Here is a 20,173-nt window from a genome sequence, read left to right as displayed (position 1 = left end):
CGTCTAGGAGTGGCTTCATTGAATATACCTGTTTCTGTTCCATGGCCCTGGCGGATCCCTTGGATGTGCAGTCAATGACGTTCTCATAGGTTTGAATAATTATTATATTGTACCTTTTTTTATTCTAGATATGTTTACAGAGTTTTTTTCAGTTCAGAGTAAATATGTTGATTATTAGCTTTTGGGTATATTGTTGAAATATTTGTGTTTGTTTTCCACCTATAGCATTGCTGTCGAGTAGTTCTTGAATAAAATGCATATCAATTCCTTCTTTGAAGCGAATTACATGCATTTTATTTTCGTCAGTTTCTTCTCTGTAGTACTTTGTTGATTCATTTACTAACCCACTCTTAAGGCGTATGCAAAATAGTTTTTGCATATGTTTTGAGAATATTAACTCTACTAACTTACTAACAATTCGCAGTAGTTAGCTGGCTTCCTTTCTTAAACAAATTTTCAGATTGAATCTTTATTATGTCTACACAGTACCGCAATTATTTTATTAGCGTCCGATTTTTTATAAATATTGTAACTATTCATTATAATAATTCTTTAACTTTTTTATGTTGTTTACGTCATGAGACAAGTTTCAAAAATATTACCGCGAAAGTTATTTGAAAGATACTAATAAAATAAATAAACACTAATTATTGTTATTAACCTTTTTACATTTTAACAATATCAGATTTATAAAAAAAAAAACAAAATGTGGAAATGGTATTGGCTTTTCATTAAAAGAATTTTATTCAACCTGAAAATTTTATCTGGCTCTGTTCCCGGCACTTAATCAGTAATGTTTACTACATGTTTTTTTATAATGGCAGGAGTGGATTGGAAGTCTTTAACAATCCCAGCATGTTTACCGATAACAACAGATTATTTTCCTGACAAACGAGCTCTCAATATCGACTATGTAGTGTCTCTGTACAGTTTATTACCAGACAGCGTAAATGCAGATTTTGCTCAACAACGTGCTACCTATAAGAAACCATTAACTACGATGGAAGTGTTCAAGGAATTAATATCTCAAAGGTTAGCTCAGGGATTTCAGTTGATATTAATGGCTGACAGTGCCTTTTGTGGTAATGGAATCCCTGCTCCTAACCCAAAAATGAGGGGCACCGTAATAAGGAAGAGCCCTACAGAAAATGACGAGAGTTATTATTTATCGATTGGAAGACTTTTTCACAAAATTTCGCTTTCTGGCAACACAATCTCTGTTACTAGATATAGACCTAGGTAAGTCAGATTTTCTGTTTAAATATGAGAAACGTAACAAAGAAAATTAGTTGCAATTTTTTTATTATACTATTACACAGATTGTCACATGAAGGAATAGGTAAGGGCAACCTAGGCGAGTAAGGAATGACCACTAAAAAAATATTGATAAGAATTTGTGGATATTCAATAATTTTTAGCAAAAAATATTCTGAATAGGGCTTTTGAATCATTTGTTGGAATTAATTTATTTTTGCCACTGAAGGCCAATAGACTCTTGAAGTCAGAATAATATATAAGGAAACCAGTGTTAAAATGATATAAAAAAACTGATTAAACAAATATATTGCCAAAATTCGAAGAATGTAATACAAAAAGATAAAATACATAGCTTTTGTTACTGGTTCTTATTCAGGGCGACCTAGTACTACGTTTGCCCACTCATGGACCTGGTAGCATACTAAAAAAACTAAAAGGGGCGAGACTGCTAGTTATATATAGCCTTTTTATTTGTGACTGATCGGTTGCAAAGTTAGCAGAGAGTCCGGCAGCTCAGTGAGATAGGGCGTGGAGGTGCAGTCTCCATCTCTGCTGGTGCATCAAGGCTATGATAACTCAACGAAAATTATAAAATAACGAAAGAGCATAGTAACTTTAAGATTTATTGTAATGAAAAGGAAAAAAAAATCAATTAACTATACCTAATAACGTCTTTGATTGGTCAAGCTATGATCATAATAAGAATAGGCAATAGGGGGTGGCACTAGACCCAAAACGGTTACAGAATCGTACCAGTACGTCCCTGTTTTTGTTACAAACCAATGGTATATATTTTAGTACAATTAATATAAGGAATAAGAAGGCCCCCCGTAGTATATCCTTCCCCTAAGACTTGGTGTCACTTGTTCTAGCTCGTTATTTGCAGACGACACATCTTGTTTAATTAGCTCAAACGGAGAGCGGGATTTATGTAAATTATCGGAGGAATGCGTTGCTCAAATGGAGCAATGGTGTTGTCATAATGGACTAGTGCTGAATTTGACAAAAACAAGTTTTATAAAATTTTCATCTATAGGTACACGGGATGACTATAGCTTATTAATTAAGTCTTCAACGGGAAGTTTATTGCAAAATGATGTTGTTAAGTTTTTGGGAGTGTACCTTGATAATCACCTTTCATGGGATTTTCATATAAATGGAATTCTGAAAAAATTAGCTACAAAAAATTATGTTGTTTGGAGTATAAAAAGAAGCCTCAGTTTAGAAATTTTGAAACTGTACTATTACGGTTGCATTGAACCTGTGCTAAATTATGGAGTTATCTGTTGGGGGTGCAGTAGTAGTTTATATAAAGTTTTTATAATGCAAAAAAGAATAATCAGAAATATTTTCAATTTAAAACGTAATAGTTCCTGTAGATCTTATTTTAAACAAAATGGAATTTTAACTGTTTATTCCTTGTATATCTTAAATTGCGTAATTTATATAAAAACAAATTTAGAAAAATTCCCGAAGAGAGGTGATCTGAATCCATACGAATTAAGAAATTCAAACATACTACACATACCGTACTGTAGAACTACCCAAGTCTCCAAATCGTCTGCAAAAATGTCACTCAAATTATATAATCATCTGCCTCATGATATCCAAGATATTTCAAATATTATACCTTTTAAATTCGAAGTAAAAAAATTATTAAAGTATTATTCTTTTTACAATGTAGAGGAATACCTCACTAGCGATCTCTTGGACTGGCGTTAGGGACCATTTTAAATTTTAAATTTGTTTTACATGTATTGTCGGTTTTTAAAGCTATTTCTTATGTATACCTATCTATATACTATTATTTGTAGTTGTTGTAGTTTATTAGTTTATTAGTTGTATTTAATTGCTTGTTTTATATGTTTGTCTGTATTTACATTTACGCTTGACAATTTCTCATATTTACAGTAGGTAAATCTATAGAAAATAAAGATTATTATTATTATTATTATTATTATTATTATTATTATTATATATTACGAGGTTTACAGGCGTTAAATATAATGTAATATTAAATGGCAATAACTTACTTGAGGGCTGAAATGATATAAATTATAAATATAACCTTATCGTCCGGCGGTATAACGATCCTGGGTGATAAGTAGTCCTCCACGGAGTGACCACATGCTAATTTTGGGGTTGCGGCTGGTATTTCGTTTCCTCGATCTCTGATGTTCTAACTGGGTGTTATCAAATTATTGGGGCTGCCAGCTCCACGATGTATTATGTAAGTCGGTCCCAGAATGGACGACCATAGACAATCACAAAGAAAAGGCCTAGAAATGAACGGAGTTATTGCGGGCAATAAAGGCAGTGAGGGTGAATAGATTCACCTCCTCAAATTTGTATAAACGGCTCTCATTAAAACCAAAATGTGACAATTCGCTTTACCTGAGATGTTGTGCGGCCTTTCTTATTAAGTCCTGTTGCACTTCACACCAAAAATCCAGACACTAATATGCCTTCTAGCTACAACGACAATAACCAGTGGTCGCAATGCAACGGATTATTTAATTAATCAACTGGGGTAGATCCGCAGTTTTGCGTTTTGACTGTTTTCTTTCAAGCCTAAATACCAGGTCTCTCTTTAATTTTATTTCAAGCCGCAAAAACTTATTGTCTTTTTGCCCATACTCGGCGTTGATAGAATTATAAAGCCGTTCATTTCTAGCTGGAGCGAAATTATTGATATAATAATATTTATTGATCTTTTTCTTTCTTGTTATCAATGAAGTAACGTTAAGTATAAATAATTATAATTGAAATAGTTATGTAGGTATTTTGTGGAACCGAATCGTCTAGATCTTGCCGGAATAAAATAAATTCGGCATTTTACAGGGTGATAAAATAAACCCGTAACACTAGAACTGATGATTAGCACCATTACAAGAAAACTGAAAAAACAAATAGGAAACTTTAAGTGGGGATCTCTTCCTGTTTAAAAGGTATGTATAGAGAACAGTGGCATCTCGTGACATTGAGAATAGGTGAAGCATATTCATCGATTGATTAAAAAGAAAAAAAAAAGCTCTGCTAGCGAAAATTTTCAAATTTTCAAGGTCAAACGGCTAAATGAATCTGGAAATTTTTAGTTGCATTTGCAATATTACCGAAAAACTGACGTTCGTGATTTTATAAAAAATAGAAATATTAGTTCGGCTTGTGGACTTCTGCGAACATTAACACACACTGTACCTACATGTATGTTCTAAAGAAGCTTTCTGTTCTGACAACCTCGCGTGATGTTCCCAAAATTGCTAAATCCCTTCTTATTTCACACGCCCGATTTTCCACCCACAATTAAACACGGCATACAGAAAACTTCCACACAACCACTTATACTCCGAATACCATTCATTTCGAAACTTTCAAACGTACACGTCTTTTGACTTCCCCTTTCTTCCATATCGAGAGAATAAGGCACAGGTCTCTCGTAATTTAAAAAATCCTTTTAGTCCCCAATTTTCTATCTGGAAAATGGCGTTTCCAACAAAATACCTGCTAGGTCATACATAGGAAACATTTCTACAATTATTATACAAAACAAATATTAACAAAGAACCGTTATAATCATGCACTGAGCAACGTGTATCGTATAAACTGTTAAAGGCAGGCGATGGGCGATGCTGCTTCAATTTCTGCTTCACTCGTTCCCCTGCGCCGTAGTTTAATCCCGAGTTGGCCGCCTCGTTGCCATGACAACTGCCGTAAACAACGCTACGAAGAGAAGCAGAATACAGACTCATTTCAATCTGCGTCACTTGCTTATACTATATGTTGTATAGTCTGAGGTTTTTTAGAAGGTGTTCACCGGGCAACTATTCTATTTATTTTTGCGTATTAAACAAACACAATACATTTTCAATATAGAATTATACCTAAATTATAAAATTTATATAAAATTAAAAATAATTTTAAATTGCACAACCAAACGGAAATTTTAGGTGATGCGGTGCGTCACCTGACGAGCCGCCACTAATAGAGAAAAACAGTACTTTAATCAAATCTTTTACTGATTTTATCATTGTTGATGTGGAAAATAAGGTACTGTCAATGTTTATATTTATTACTGACAAATATTTTTTTCATTGGCTGTTAATTTTGAAATTTTCCGAGCTTCCTCAAAACATATCAGTAATGAACATAAATGTTGAAAATATCTTGTTTTCTATGGCAAGCTGACAAAATCAATACTGACTTGTTATGCTAATGTTTAATTTCTCTGTAAATCGAAGACATGTCAGAAACCTTTTTTAAAATTGGGAAAAATAATTTTTCTGACATCACATTCCTTAGGGTGGTAAAGATGGAATTTTAAATCATATACTTACATCATCATACTATAAAGACCCCTTACTGTTTCCTATTTGCTTTTTTCATTTTCCTGTAAAGGCGACCAAGTTTTGGTTCAACCTGTACCTTTAGTATATTATATGAAATAGTAGAATTCGGAATGAAATTAAAAAATAATCACCAAAGAAATTTCTAAGTACAATCCTAAAATTTTGAAATTCTTTCTTCAAGTTTATTGGCCTGCAGTGGCAAAAATTAATATCTAAAAATGATTCAAAAGCCCTAGTTGAAATATGTCATTCTGAATATCCACAAGTTTTAATCCAGAACTTTTTTAACTACATTCTCATCTAGGTTGTCCCATTTTGTTGTTACAGTATGTACAGTTCGTCATTTCAAAAATGTTTGTACACAGAACTTTTAATAAACATTTTAAGATTGCAATCATCTATCTTTGTGGTTTGTCTTAATATATGTTCACCATTTTTAGGCATCCATATCCAGGATTCAATTATCAGTATCGTTACCGATTTTATGCACCATGGCATGATACATATGAGGAATCTTTTGCCTCATTTACTACAGAGAAACTTGAACATTTCAACTGGAATTATTTGGACCATTACGTCTGTACTGGTGGTGATACAGAATTTGTCTTAGTTGATGCTTTGAAATATTGGAGGTTAGTAAATAACACAGGCACACAAAAAAATTTGTTTTTTTCATACTCTTTTTAACAGAGTATGCTGAGTATGATACTCCCCTGTATTTTAGTATTTTGACTCGCTGAATACGATGGAGCCATCAAAATGCTCCATCACGTCAGGATTTTTCCCTAATCTTAAAAATTAGCAGTTTAGATTTTAAAATTAAAGTACACAGACATGTTAATATGGTCTAAATCTAAATAAAAACTTTATTCCTCCTTTTTAACCAATTTTCAGCATTATTAAAATGCATTTTAGAGAAAAAAATGCAGGAATAAAAAGTTCAGTGATGACCCATTTTAACATACCAATGCACTTCAATTTTAAAATATCGGCATACCCGTATTTCCGTTCGATATGTTTTTTTCTTTCGTTAGGTTTACGGCTTGTGATGTACTTTTTATTAGTTTACAATTTCCATTAATTAGGTCAAAATGAAACCAGTGGGTCAAAATACATATATCATACTCTTAAAAAGTATATATAAAAAAAATAAAAAATTGTGCCTGTGTGATCGTTTAGTAAATGTAGAACAATTTCTTTTATCTCCATATTTCTTGTAAGAGTTTGAATTAAAATTTTCAACAATTAAAATGAAATAAAGTTTATCTGTTGCCAACCAGTGTTTTCAAAGTACTGATTTTAGGTTTCGGGTATACTTACTTCCTCTGAACAATACTGCAACCAAAAAGATCATAGAAGGCAATGATCACTGTGATATTTATACACTCCCGACAAATTCCGATCATCAGCAGATGGTGGATGGATTGATTAAATTTATAGAAACGGCAGTTAACAAAATAAAGCGATCTAGTATACCAAAGAAGCCAAGGGTTTGTTAATTGTTGCCATACCTAGCTTCCCTTATTAATTTTTAGTTGGCACTAATTATTGAATAACTTTTTTTTTTGCATGCTGGTAGTAGCTTTTATTTTTTTGCATGTTGTAGATGTCACTGAGTATATTAAGCCTTCCACCATTGGCGCAACCTAGACGTAACAGTATGAGCAATTTTTCTCAGGTATTTTACCAGAAATTTAACTATATATTTTATTAGATTATAATTTGCAAAGGTTTTAAAAACATTAAAAAATCAGAAGTGTACACCAGTGAAATATATTGATACTGGAAATCTCCGGAACATATTTGCAATCAAACGAAGATTATTCCTCTCTTGAAGATTCAAATACACTAAACTAAACAATTAATGGGTAAAAAGAATCTCCGAAATTTTTCCGTGATTTTTGACAGACTGTATTTAAGTGAAAAATGGTCGTATCGAGAATTAAAAAAAAGCAATTTGAAGATCTAAGATTCTAGTTTTTAGATCGTTCGGTCGAAAATTTTTATCATGCAATTCTAAGAAATAGCGCGACAAAAAAATTTTACAAATTTTTTTTATTTTTTTCCGAGTCCGACTTGGAAAAATTTTTTTCAGCTAAGCCATTGCATGGACCATATAGCTTGTTTATTCAGCTTTCCTTTTTTTTAAATTTCGATACGACCATTATTCATCGAAATATCGGACTTTTAATGGAAAGGGATCCTTTTGTCTTCAATCATCGATATCTCGGCGACAAATGGTCGTACAGAGAATTGAAGAGCAGTTTCGAAAAGTGTAATAAATGTCCTATAACATGCTGCCGCAACTTTTCGGAATTTTTTTTTTTTTTCGTCTTACACGAATTTAAAAAACAGGAAAAAAAGGGTAATTTATGGTTTTTTAGAAAATTGACGGCTAAATTAGAAATATTCACGAAATTACTAATGTTAAGCATGACTTTTACAGTTCGATATACCCAGAAGAACCCTGTGAAGTTTCATCTCGATGATTGAAGACAAAAGGATCCCTTTCCATTAAAAGTCCAATATTTCGATGAATAATGGTCGTATCGAAATTTTAAAAAAAGGAAATTAATGCTGAATAAACAAGCTATATGGTCCATGCAATGGCTTAGCTGAAAAAAATTTTTCCAAATCCGTGAACTCGGAAAAAAAATTAAAAAATTTGCAAAATTCTTTGTCGCGCTATTTCTTAGTATTGTATGAGAACCGTAGCTCCTAAAAATTTTCGACCGAAAGATCTAAAAACTAGAATCTTAGAGCTTCAAAATGTTTTTTTTTAATTCTCGATACGACCATTTTTCACTTAAATACAGTCTGTCAAAAATCACGGAAAAATTTCAGAAACTCTTTTGACCCTTTAATTGTTTGGTTTAGGGTATAAAAATTATGAACAAAAAGTACATTTACCCTTTGAACGACCTTTCTTAGATCATAGATCGTTTAAAGGTAAATAAGTAGTGCATGTTCCAGTATAGTTATATTTTGTTGTAAAATTTTGTTATACATAAATCGAAATAAATATGAAATGATAGATAAAAAAGTTTTGTTAGTGAAGTTTTTATGAGGACCAGTAGGTATTAAACATTTCTTCTGACATTAACACTTAACGTATTTTATGTGATGTGTTGTGATTAACCACTTACTGCGTATTAATTGCACTGCGCATATTTATATGAAATTTATTATTTTCTCTTAATCAAACTAAATGTTGAACTAATGTTTTAAATATAGCAACAGCAGTAATTAAAAGAGTATGTTAGTTTCTAAGAGCGCTTTAAATTAAGTTTATTAACGGCTGTTCTAGGAAATAATTCTGGAATATATTAGAATATTTAAAAAAATATACAGGGTGTAACGGATAATGATGGCCAAACTTCAAGGGGTTATTATACAAGTAATTTTCAACAAAAAAGTATTATAAGATTTTTTTGGAAAGTTGATAGTTGCTCTTTTATTTAACATTTTTTAATTTCAAAAAATTTTCTGCCTTTTTTCATAAAAACAAAAAAATTTTTATTCTTAAAGCCACATTAAATTTAGACATACCATCGGAAAGAGCGTTAAATTTACTACAAGACAAGCATATATGAGTGTTTAAAAAATCTTCTATACCAGGTGCTGTAAAAAGTGAAATGTAATAATTGTGAAATGGGCAAAATTAGTGGTATCTTCTTATTGGTGGTAACGCCAAAAATTATGAGGATGTGTTTTTTCTTCAGCAAAAACTACTGTATTTTGTAAGCTTTTCAACGATATACCAACTTTTGAGTTTGCTATTTTTTTTTGGCAACAATATCAAGGGCAAAGGTAATAAAACCGTAAAAATCGAAAATACACAAACTTTATAGTACTTTATTTTTATTTTAAGTCTGTTCATATTACTCCATGCATGTAGTTTTTGTGGGAGTTTCTTCAAAAAGCTGTTTTTTTAACTCTCCCTCTTTCTCCTATAATCTGAAATATTGTTACAAACGTGTTTTTGTTTAGAATGCGTCTTTCATGATAGATAAATGCCAAGGCGGCTGTGAAAAACAATATTGACACAACTGTCAAAGTCATAAAATTACTTTAGTGTTCTTGTTGATTATTTAAGGATGTTCGATACTTCTCTTGCGGGGCAGGCGGTGCGGGGAGGAAGCCTTAGCTTATACACGGTAGTTTCGTTATAGTACCAACCTTACATAAACTAATTTGAGCGCACTAAATATAATATATACGAATGAAATTTATACAACACATATTAGCTTGCATATATTTTTTGTGTTTAATGCACGGCAATTAACTTTTTATTTGAATAAAAGTGTCTATTTATTCATTAAGAGCTTGTAAAATTATGGATGAAATCTGGCATCATTGCCACTGCCATGGCGTGGTGGTAAAAGTTGGGTCAACTGTCATTACTGTCAACTGTACTTTGCGCGTATTCCGCAAACATAAATGAACATCCAAAATACAAAGGAAAAGTAATGACTGAAAAGTAATATAAAATGCGTATGAAACAGAATGTGGATTGATGAGAAAAAAGTGAACAAAATCTCAGTGTATGATGATACCAGTGATATGTCGCCTTGTCAAATTGAAGATTATGACAGAACATCTATACTGTTCGTTTTGCAACGAAATCCTTTCAATTTTTGTTTCAAATTGCTATTATATTGCATTAGATCACGAAAAATTTATTTAATATTAATTATTACTACAAACATCGACTAGAATAATTATATAGTCTATAGTCGAGCTATTCAAATATAGCGAGTCAGTCGAAGCGTTAAATACAGCATACAATGTTGCCATATTTCATTTTATTGGATCAGATGTTTGTTCAAATTTGTCAAAACGTTATCTATTCATTCCATTATCTCAGTAATTACATTGTAAGTGCATATTTTTATTGTTTTAAAATGTTTAGTAATATTTAATTCTTTAATTAGAATTTTATTTTCCCCATCCTAACCATTTTTAAGAGCAATATTCACGTTTGATTAAAGTTTTTTCACAACTCCCATAAGAGCCTGTGTATAAGAGCATAATTTTTATTATCATTTTTCAAAAAAACTATATTAGCAATCGATCTGATATTTTTACACGAGCCAGTTGGTATATTTATTAACAGGTTTCAATGATTTTGTAAACTTTCTTACCATTTTTTTTTTCGGTATCGAACCTCCTTAAGTATCTAAATTGAAGATGCCACATTTTTTCACAAAAAATAATGAGTATCGAGATATTTTATCTGTGTATGGTGTTTGCAATAGAAATTCTACAGTAGCAGTTGCAGAATATTCTCGCCGCTATTCTGAAAGACGCATTCCAAACAGAAAAACTTTTGTAACTATACATTTCGGGTTTTAGGAGAAACAGAGAGTGTTCCAGGATATCATTGTCTAAATGCCGATCGAGTAAATCGTCATCAAGACCAAATTATAACAGTGCTTTTTGAACAAACTCCCACATTAAGTACGCGCAGGGCAGCAATACAATTTGGGAGAATTTCGCATACGTCAGTTCACAGAAGGCTCAGAAGGAACAACCTTCACCCTTATCATTTGACCCCTGTTCAAAGTTTACTGTATCGTGATAGGGCAGAACGTGTTCAGTTTTGTCAGTGGTATATCCAACAAACTAACAGAGATCCGCAATTTTACAAGCATATAATTTGGACTGACGAGTCAACATTTACCAGAGATGGCATATTTAATTGTTATAATGACCATACGTGTGCACCTGTGAATCCTCATGCTGTCAGGCCCTCCAATAATTAGTACGGATTCAAAGTTAACGTATGGATTGGTATAATTGGAAATTACGTTCTTAGACCAATTATACTAGAAAATACATTAAATGCAGAGGCATTTCTTGATCTTCTTCAGAATGAACTGCATAATATATTAGAAGAGGTTCCTTTAAATTTTCGGATTAATTCCTGGCTTCAAATGGATGGTTGCTCTGCACGTAACAGCAGGGAGATTCGGGCATGGCTAAATGAGCATTATGAAGATAGATGGATAGGACGCTTTGGTACTGTTAGGTGGCCTCTTCGAAGTCCTGATCTAACTCCGTTAGACTTATTTTGATGGGGTAGATTAAAATATTTGGTATATGAAGTACCAATTGAAACTCGAGAACAGCTCGAACAAAGGATTTTTGCTTGTTGGGAGCTACTTCGACAGCAAAATGGGGAAGTGCGACGCACAGTTGCTTCCGTGCGGAGAAGGTGCGCTTTATGTATCTGTCAAGAGGGCCCCCCATCGAAAATTATTAAGTCATTGTAAATATGTTACTAAGTTATAAATAATTTTTCAACAATTTTGTTAAAATAAAAATAAAATACTATAAAGTTTGTGTATTTTCGATTTTTACGGTTTTATTACCTTTGCCCTTGACATTGTTGCCAAAAAAAAATAGCAAACTCAGAAGTTGGTATATCGTTGAAAAGCTTACTAAATACAGTAGTTTTTGCTGAAGAAAAAACACATCCTCATTAACAAATTTTTGGCGTTACCACCAATAAGAAGATACCACTAATTTTGCCCATTTCACAATTATTACATTTAACTTTTTACAGCACCTGGTATAGAAGATTTTTTAAACACTCATATATGCTCGTCTTGTAGTAAATTTAACGCTCTTTCTGATGGTATGATTAATTTGATATGGCTGTAAGAATAAAGGAAATATTTTTGTTTTTATGAAAAAAGGCACTAACATTTTTTGAAATCAAAAAATGTTAAATAAAAGAACAACTATCAACTTTCCAAACAAATCTTATAATACTTTTTTGTTGAAAATTACTTGTATAATAACCCCCTGAAGTTTGGCTATCAGCATCCGTTACATCCTGTATATTGTTAATATAATAAGTTAAAAACTTGAGATAATTTTTCGTTTAAAGATGCTATTCCTTTCCATCAAAACTTTTTTTTATAATTTAAATTATTAAACACTTATTTATTATTGCCTGTCATGTGTAATGCCTCGGAATTATGGAGAATTGTGTATAAAATAATCACATTATCCATGACATAGTTAATTCATACTGCGTGTTTGTAATATATTAGATAACTTTTTTTGTACCAGGTTATGTTTTATATTGCAGTAGGTACCATCAAATGTTTGCAACTTTTTATAAAATGTTCTAATAAATTTTCTAATTTGCATTTTCATTTTAACATAATTAATTTATTATTAATTAGAAAAATTACTTATATTAATTTAGTAACATACATAAATATACTATCGTGCAGGCGTGTTCTTGAGAAATATATAAATGATTAAGCTTAATAACTTGCCTTTATCTTTAAATTATATTTGCATTTTTAATAATTTTAAATTTCTTTCTTAAATAAAAAATATTTCTGCAGAGCTGGCTTACTTGCTGCTTGTTGTGGCATAAATATTCATTGATAACTTAATTCAATTTCAACAAAGAAAGGAATATGGAACAATAATTATAATGTGTAATACAGATGTTACTATTTGTTATTTACATATTAATAAATTGGTAATTATTACACCCAGTACAAATTGTTAGTAGAATGTACTAACAGTAGTTTTATGCTTTATCCGTATTTTAAACTAAAAATATGTAATAATTGTTCTTTTTTAGAATGTTCTTTCTTTGTTAAAATGAAACTGTTTGAAAACATATCTTGTAGTTTGGATGACACTAATCTTTCAGTATATTAATTTATAATTGTCATCTAAAGTTATTCTTTTTTGTGTGCATTAAAGTTTTATTGAATAATTGTTAACAATTTCCAGAATATTGGCTCTAATTCACCGTTTCGAGAAAGATTAGGTAGCAACAGGCTTTCCGACCGTCCCCGTCCAAGGTTTGATCAAAATATTATTTTTTCAGCTTGGAGTGCGGAATAGGGGCATGTGTAGATTATAATAACAAAAACGCTCACCTATGATGTCATTTTCTGCATAATTATGTAATAGTTTGTTTGCGAATTTTCGTTTGTTAATATTAGTGACGCTTGCTTTCAGAATACTACAGCACGCTCGAGTGAGCGGTATATTGCACCCTCACTTAGGTAATTTAACTTTTATTTTCTTTACTAATATTAGATTAATACTAGTGAAAATCCCAACCACGGGAAGCACAAGATCTGACAGATTTTGTCTATTTGCAAAATGGGCAAGTGGTGTTTTTTATATTTAAAATATAGTAAATGGTTCATATGCAGGGTGTAACTTTGAATTGGGGTCACATTTATATGGAGGATACCTTTGACCTTTAGAAACACGTATCATAAGTTTGTTTTCTCAAATTCCATCATGAAAACAAAATTTTTTTTAACTTTTTTTTTGAGTAATTTTTTATACCCCATCGGTGGTTAAGCTAATGCTGCACATTTGGGAACTGCTCGTATGCATTGATTCATTTTCTCCTAACAAAAAGTAAGTTCTAACCATATCAACTATCCCTATATATACTTTTTCATAATATCACACAAAAGCTTGAAAACGCAAACCCAAAAATACGCTGTACCATCACTAAACACCAAAATAATTAACTTCATAAGGTTATACACTTACACTGCATAAAAACAGTAAAAATGCAACAGCACATATTTGGCATTTCCTGTTTCGTCGTATTAATGTTTTTTACCTGTTTACCATCCTGTCTCATATCAGTTGTGAAGTGAATTGGCTTTTAATAAGGAATTTTAACTGAACAAAGGAGACTAACCTTTGTTTCTCTTAGGCGTTAGGAACAAATTCAGATTCTGCCTAAATTTAAATGGTTCATGATTATGTCTTTGCTGCGTTCTTTACTTTAAATTAATTTAATATGTCTAGCACCGATTGACTACTGAGGTGGCTGAATAAGAAAAAAGAGTAGAAACATACCATATTTTGTTTAGAATTTTGTATTAATTTTTCTAAACGCGTTACTATCTACTTTACATAGTGACAGTATTGTAGTTCAGTTGAATTAGGCAAAATCAGAGGTCACTGACATAGATTCACATATGCATACACTGCTTAAAAAAATAATAACGCATAATTATTGTTTCTTAAAACTTGAAACGATTTTGTAAAAATATTTCATATCAATTATTTATTATTTTTATTATATACATTTTTTAAAATGACAAAAATAATTATTTTTAAAATATTATTTTTAAAACACAATTAGTAAAAGTTAAAAAACTAATTATAACTCGACTATTTATTTGATTAAACATATAAGAATTTCAAATTCATATTCAGGGGAACACATACAATTACCCCTAAAAAATTGACCACCACTTAAAGTTACACCCTGTATTGTTGTAATGTCACAACTAATGTGGCAATAAAAAGATAATCTGTATAGGATGGACTCATTTTCCCACTTTTGGGAAGTTGCTCATATTTCCTGAACAGATAAAGTATTAATAAACAGTTGATTTTCGAGAAAAATTGAACAGTGGAAACCAAATCTCAAAATCTTGTTGTTTTTCATTTTCGATTATTTTTTTAGGTTGTTGAATGAATGAAGTGGTTTTTTATTTAGTTCTTTATGAGAATGCTGTGACTATGTAATATTTTTCTTTAATGGCCAGTTTTTAAGTTATAACCTAAACATATTTTTTGGTTTGTCCTGTATATCTTAGATGAAACAAAATATTGAGCTGTGATTTTTCACTGCTCGACTCTGAATATCTAATCTGAGACTTCTTAAAGATTTTTTATCCATATCTTTGAGAAATATGGGAAATTCCCCAAAAACGTTAAAATTGGCCCATCTTGTAAAATGTTTCGTTGGACTGGGTTCATTCATAAAGAAATAATACTACATTCGTCTACCTCTAGCCTATTTTATTTTATTAGAAAATATCGATTTGTATGAGTTGAAGAAAATGTTGCATTTATACAAACCATGCTTAATGTTTAATAGGCTCTCTGCTATACTATTATTGAATTATTCATGTACACCATTGCATTTTTTCATTGGCTTTAATAACTAGTAAGTAAATTATTATTTTTTTATTCTTGAAGGTGGTGGTAAATTACATTTAAAGGCTTTAATTTGAACAAAACCAACTTATTTAATAGAAAATATGATATCTTTATTGTAAATATAAATATATTTCACACATTTTTATTTTTTAATTTACGTTTAGTTAATGGTTTAAATAGACATTGTTTTAAATTTTCAGTAGCTATTAGATTAGGTACTGAATATTTAGACCTTATCCTATTATTAATTTGTGTATTCTGACAATTTAAACTAAATTTAGAATTGTTTCCGTTGTAAGTTTATATGAGATTATAGTTAAAGTGATATTTATTTATATTTACTATTATTGCCATAAGTTTCTAGTGTATTTTTCTTAAACATAAATACATTTAGGTCAGGTTCCAAAGTTATGGACAGGAGTCGAACTTCCCAAAGTTCTCAAGAATCCAGTTGCGAATTACGAGAAGGTCACGAAATGGCAACAGACGAAAAGTATTTAAATATATTTGAAATACTTCATAAAATATATTTTTTTATTATAGTACTGTGCCTACTATTATGTTACTCAAATCCAGTGCCACAGGAACAGAACTTATAGAAGCAATGAAGCATCCTACAAGTGGATTATCGTTTATTAATCTGCCACAGAATCTGCCAAATTTTACATTTGTGACTGCTGATTCAGTGAACTGGCTAATGACACATATGGAAGGTGTTACGTCAGTTGAAAAAGGCGTTCAGGTATGACTTGTAGCATCATCATAATTATGACACAAAATATTTATATTATATTTTAGGTTATGCAAACATTACATAAAGAACAATTAATTCGTCATGGATCTGGAGACGTTCAGAGATCTTTTCTGTATGGTTTTTATTTGTTTTACATTGTCTATAGTGATAAAGGTATCAATAGAATACAAAATTATATGTGTTATATTTTTAACTTTACCTGTATTTAGACGATAAAGATATTCTTCAACCATGTGGTGACATCCAAGGTTTCGAAAATGAATGGATGGAAGTAGAAGTAAAACCCCCTTTAAACTGGGGATTAAACACTTCACCAGTGGCTCTGAAAGTTCCCAACTCAGTTTCAGACAGAGAACGAGGAGTTCCTCATTTTCTGTGTGAGGACATCGATGCGGAATATTCTGATTGCGACGTTGATGGTATTATATAAGAAGATAAATGTTTTTAGTACTTTGCATGACTTAACCATTACGATTTTACATTAGTATATCTATACATGTATATTATGTATTATTTTTTTAGGGATAATGTACAACCGAATGAGATTAGAGACTGATGTAACCGGAAAAAGTGATAGAGTTGAATGGGGTCATACAAGGTATCAGACAGTATTCCGACCTGATCAAGCCTACGAATTGGTTGTAGAGTGGTTGACTTCTTCAGGTTCTATAGTTTTTGAACTGGTAAGTACTTGAATTGTCATGACTGTAAAAATTGACTGTTATATTCAAATATTAACACTGCAACTTTTTTTAACCTTAGCTCAGCGGATGGCATCGAAAAGCTCAGAGTTGTGGGTTACAAATGATTCCAATACCACACGACCCACTAGCTCTACCTTATTCTAATAAATCTGATCCCTTAAGAGGTCCTATATTCGTACCTCTCAATATTAAATGTTTAGAAGAAAGAGATAGATTATTTAAAGGTATCTAATTTTTTATTTTTTACCAGTTTTACGTATTTTTTATCACAATTTTTTGAATTGCAGAATTTAAGGAAGATACTTATACGGAACGGTTATTTTTATTCCAAGAAGCAATTGTTCAAAGGTTTGGATTCATTTCATGTCGAGTGGAACACGCGAATAAGGCTAATCGTTCATCCGAACATCAGTACATTCATGCAACAGGTACGGTGTTCATATTGGTATCTAGTGCTATGCCTAAAATAAAGAGTCGGACCAGTTCTTCTGTGCGGAGCAGTACTGGACGTTATTCTGTTCATGCTGATGTTGTGCCAAGTCCTCATGAAGCATACATTACCAGGCATGTGTCTGGTAAAAATAAAGATGATTATGACAATTCTAGAAAGGTAAGATTCTATGCGTGAGAGAACAGATGAATAAGTTACCAAAAATGAAGATCTCAAGTAAATCTATTTGATTTTGTAGATCAAAACCGAAACAATGTTAGATCATCAGAATTTCACATAAACTTATTGCACGATTTTTTTAGATGGGATTTCTCTGGTGTTGGAATCACATGGTTAGCAAAAGGTGGAGAACAAATCAAGGTGTAGACACTAACTTCCAATTAAAACTCTTGAGAGACTTCCGTGAATTCTGTATCAATTCAGAAGATAGATTGCGTACCTTTTGGCAAGAGAGTTGGGATGCCAAAGAAACTGCGATGTCTTTTATGAACAGCAGTAGTTCCATATCCAACAATTTGATATAATGAATATTTTGTATGATGTGATTATTTGTTTTTCTAAAAACTATTTTTATTACAAATTGTATAATAAATTTTTAATCAAGATATGATATGTGTATTTTCTACATAATGTAAGTATTAGGAGAAGTTCTGGTTTTCATTATTTTTTGTTTATTTTGAACTGATTAAAATAAATAAATGAACTTCAACTTTTTAAATATATATTTACATATTTGGTTAGAGTACTTAGCATTAGTGATATAAGGTTTCATACGTCCATCTCTAATAGTAAGGAAGATATGGCCAAAACAGTTTGCCATAAGAGTGATGTGTTAGACAAGATGTTCCTAACCGGTCGTCTGCGAGACTGAGTACAGCTAATTAATATATAAGCTGGAGCGTTGATTGAGGCAGACACCCTTAGTTCAGGTGTAAGCCTCAAATAGTTTTGGTGCAATAAACCTTGCTTATTTGAAGCTGCTTTAACATATATGGTGATATTTTCCACAATTTTTCATTGTGAACAAGGATTCTCAGCGCAACTTTTAATAAAAAATAAAAATAGGAACCGTTTCGACCCAGACGACGATATGCATGTAGCATTAAGCATTATCATCAACCTCAGAATTTCTCTGCTAGTGAGGCAAATGCAGGCTCATAAATTTCATTAGAAAACGTTTTTAGGACCTACTTAATAATAGTTTGTTGCATTTTTTAAAATGTTTATTGTGTCTTGTTTCGGAATAAAAGTTACACGAAATTGTGTTTCTATAATTGTATGAACATGGTCCCAACGACTAATTGTCTGGCAAATAGTAGTAATCTCTTTCAAACACATGGTTATGCATTGTGCTATAATTATGAATTATTTGTTAGACCTTTCAAAACGCATTTCTGTAACCCTAAAAAAGTGCTGTCACTATTTCAATATGCAAAAATATAAAAGTTCCACATTTAAAAAATTGGCCCGAGAGGTAGTCTATGGAAAGTCGTAATATTTTTGTAATTTTTTTTCTAATTATTAATAAACCCTCTACCTTAATGTCAAATTATAAACTACTAATGATATTAATGTTAATTGAAATGCAAAATTCTAAAATGTATAATACCTACCTTTAATATACAGACTACCTAGGTACTAAGTTTTCATTAGCCAGACTGAAGCTCGTATGGCAGTTAAATATTACATTAATCGAGATTTATTACATACCACTATTCTAAGCAAAGATGTGGTTATCATGTTACTATAAAAAAACAATTATCATATATACGTGCAAATCAGTAAACTGAGATTTCAACAAGTTTATAATACACAAATAAAGCTCTTCATTTAAATGTATATAAAAATAATATACCTAAAAAATTGTTGCTAATGATAAATTTTGTTTACCTATAAGTATTCTGTTGCGATATATATTTTATCATTATAAAAATATAAATACCAAAATTATGTATAAATTCAACTAAAGTGATTATGATACATTAATATATATTTTTAAATCTATCTGTTTTAAATAAAATGTAGATATTCAAAATAATATGTTCACAATTCATAATTTTAAATTTTAGCGGCAGATCTAGAAGACCATGACATTTGACAGTAAAAATCGTAAAAATACGACAGCAAAATCTAACCCCAAATTTTACATAAAATTGAACGACTAGTTTATGTAATAGTTATAATCATAAAATGGCAGGAGTTACTACCAAAGTTACCACTGGATTAACAGGACTTGCTGTCGCGAAAAACCCTCATCATACTTTAGGTGTGTTATACAGTAAAATTTTACGAACTTTACAAAAAATGCCTGAGAGTGCTGCCTACAGAAAATATACCGAGGAAATCATAAACGAAAGAACTCAAATTTTAAAAGCAAATGAAAACGTCGATGTTATAGAGAAACAAATAGGATGTGGGCAAATTGAAGAAATTATTGTCCAAGCTGAGAATGAATTAATATTAGCCCGCAAAATGTTAAATTGGAAACCCTGGGAACCTCTAGTTAAACAAGCACCTCCCACTCAGTGGACTTGGCCACCAGCTCAACCTCTTGGAAAATAAATATCTTCTTTATTATAATTATAGTATTAAATGTAGAAATACAAATTATGAATAAAATTTTAATTAGAACACGATTTTCATAAACCAGCATCAATAAACACAAACAACCTTTCCTAATATTTTTGAAGTCAGCGCCCTCTGT

General features: G+C 31.1%; 2 protein-coding genes across 7 annotated transcripts in view; both read left to right on the top strand.

The window, feature by feature from the left end:
- The window catches only part of LOC108914196 (GATOR complex protein DEPDC5), a 35,961-nt gene extending 17,902 nt beyond the window's left edge, over positions 1 to 18,059 (top strand). For 2 of the 6 annotated variants that reach the window (XM_018719938.2, XM_018719943.1), the window contains 14 exons: positions 72 to 89; positions 825 to 1,239; positions 6,044 to 6,235; positions 6,907 to 7,093; positions 7,210 to 7,281; positions 13,368 to 13,438; positions 15,955 to 16,053; positions 16,104 to 16,302; positions 16,359 to 16,467; positions 16,524 to 16,733; positions 16,837 to 16,997; positions 17,077 to 17,242; positions 17,306 to 17,628; positions 17,772 to 18,059. In XM_018719938.2, coding sequence (XP_018575454.1) covers positions 72 to 89; positions 825 to 1,239; positions 6,044 to 6,235; positions 6,907 to 7,093; positions 7,210 to 7,281; positions 13,368 to 13,438; positions 15,955 to 16,053; positions 16,104 to 16,302; positions 16,359 to 16,467; positions 16,524 to 16,733; positions 16,837 to 16,997; positions 17,077 to 17,242; positions 17,306 to 17,628; positions 17,772 to 17,993 — 2,444 coding nt within the window. In that variant the 3' untranslated portion in view covers positions 17,994 to 18,059. Of the gene's footprint in view, positions 1 to 71; positions 90 to 824; positions 1,240 to 6,043; positions 6,236 to 6,906; positions 7,094 to 7,209; positions 7,282 to 13,367; positions 13,439 to 13,598; positions 13,646 to 15,954; positions 16,054 to 16,103; positions 16,303 to 16,358; positions 16,468 to 16,523; positions 16,734 to 16,836; positions 16,998 to 17,076; positions 17,243 to 17,305; positions 17,629 to 17,771 lie in introns of all 6 variants that reach the window. The other 4 variants (XM_018719940.1, XM_018719939.2, XM_018719941.2 and 1 more) reach the window with 4 other exon arrangements.
- A 1,502-nt stretch (positions 18,060 to 19,561) lies between these two features.
- On the top strand, positions 19,562 to 20,100 carry LOC108914192 (NADH dehydrogenase [ubiquinone] 1 alpha subcomplex subunit 5). The gene has a single exon (XM_018719931.2). It carries the CDS (start codon positions 19,660 to 19,662, stop codon positions 20,029 to 20,031), a length of 372 nt encoding a protein of 123 aa, XP_018575447.1. The 5' UTR covers positions 19,562 to 19,659; the 3' UTR covers positions 20,032 to 20,100.
- The last annotated feature ends 73 nt before the right edge of the window (positions 20,101 to 20,173 follow it).

Source organism: Anoplophora glabripennis, unplaced genomic scaffold (assembly GCF_000390285.2).
Source record: "Anoplophora glabripennis isolate ALB-LARVAE unplaced genomic scaffold, Agla_2.0 scaffold763, whole genome shotgun sequence".
Classification (NCBI taxonomy): Eukaryota; Metazoa; Arthropoda; class Insecta; order Coleoptera; family Cerambycidae; genus Anoplophora; species Anoplophora glabripennis.
Note: the sequence above shows the minus strand (reverse complement) of the source record. Positions and strands in the feature narration are given on the sequence as shown.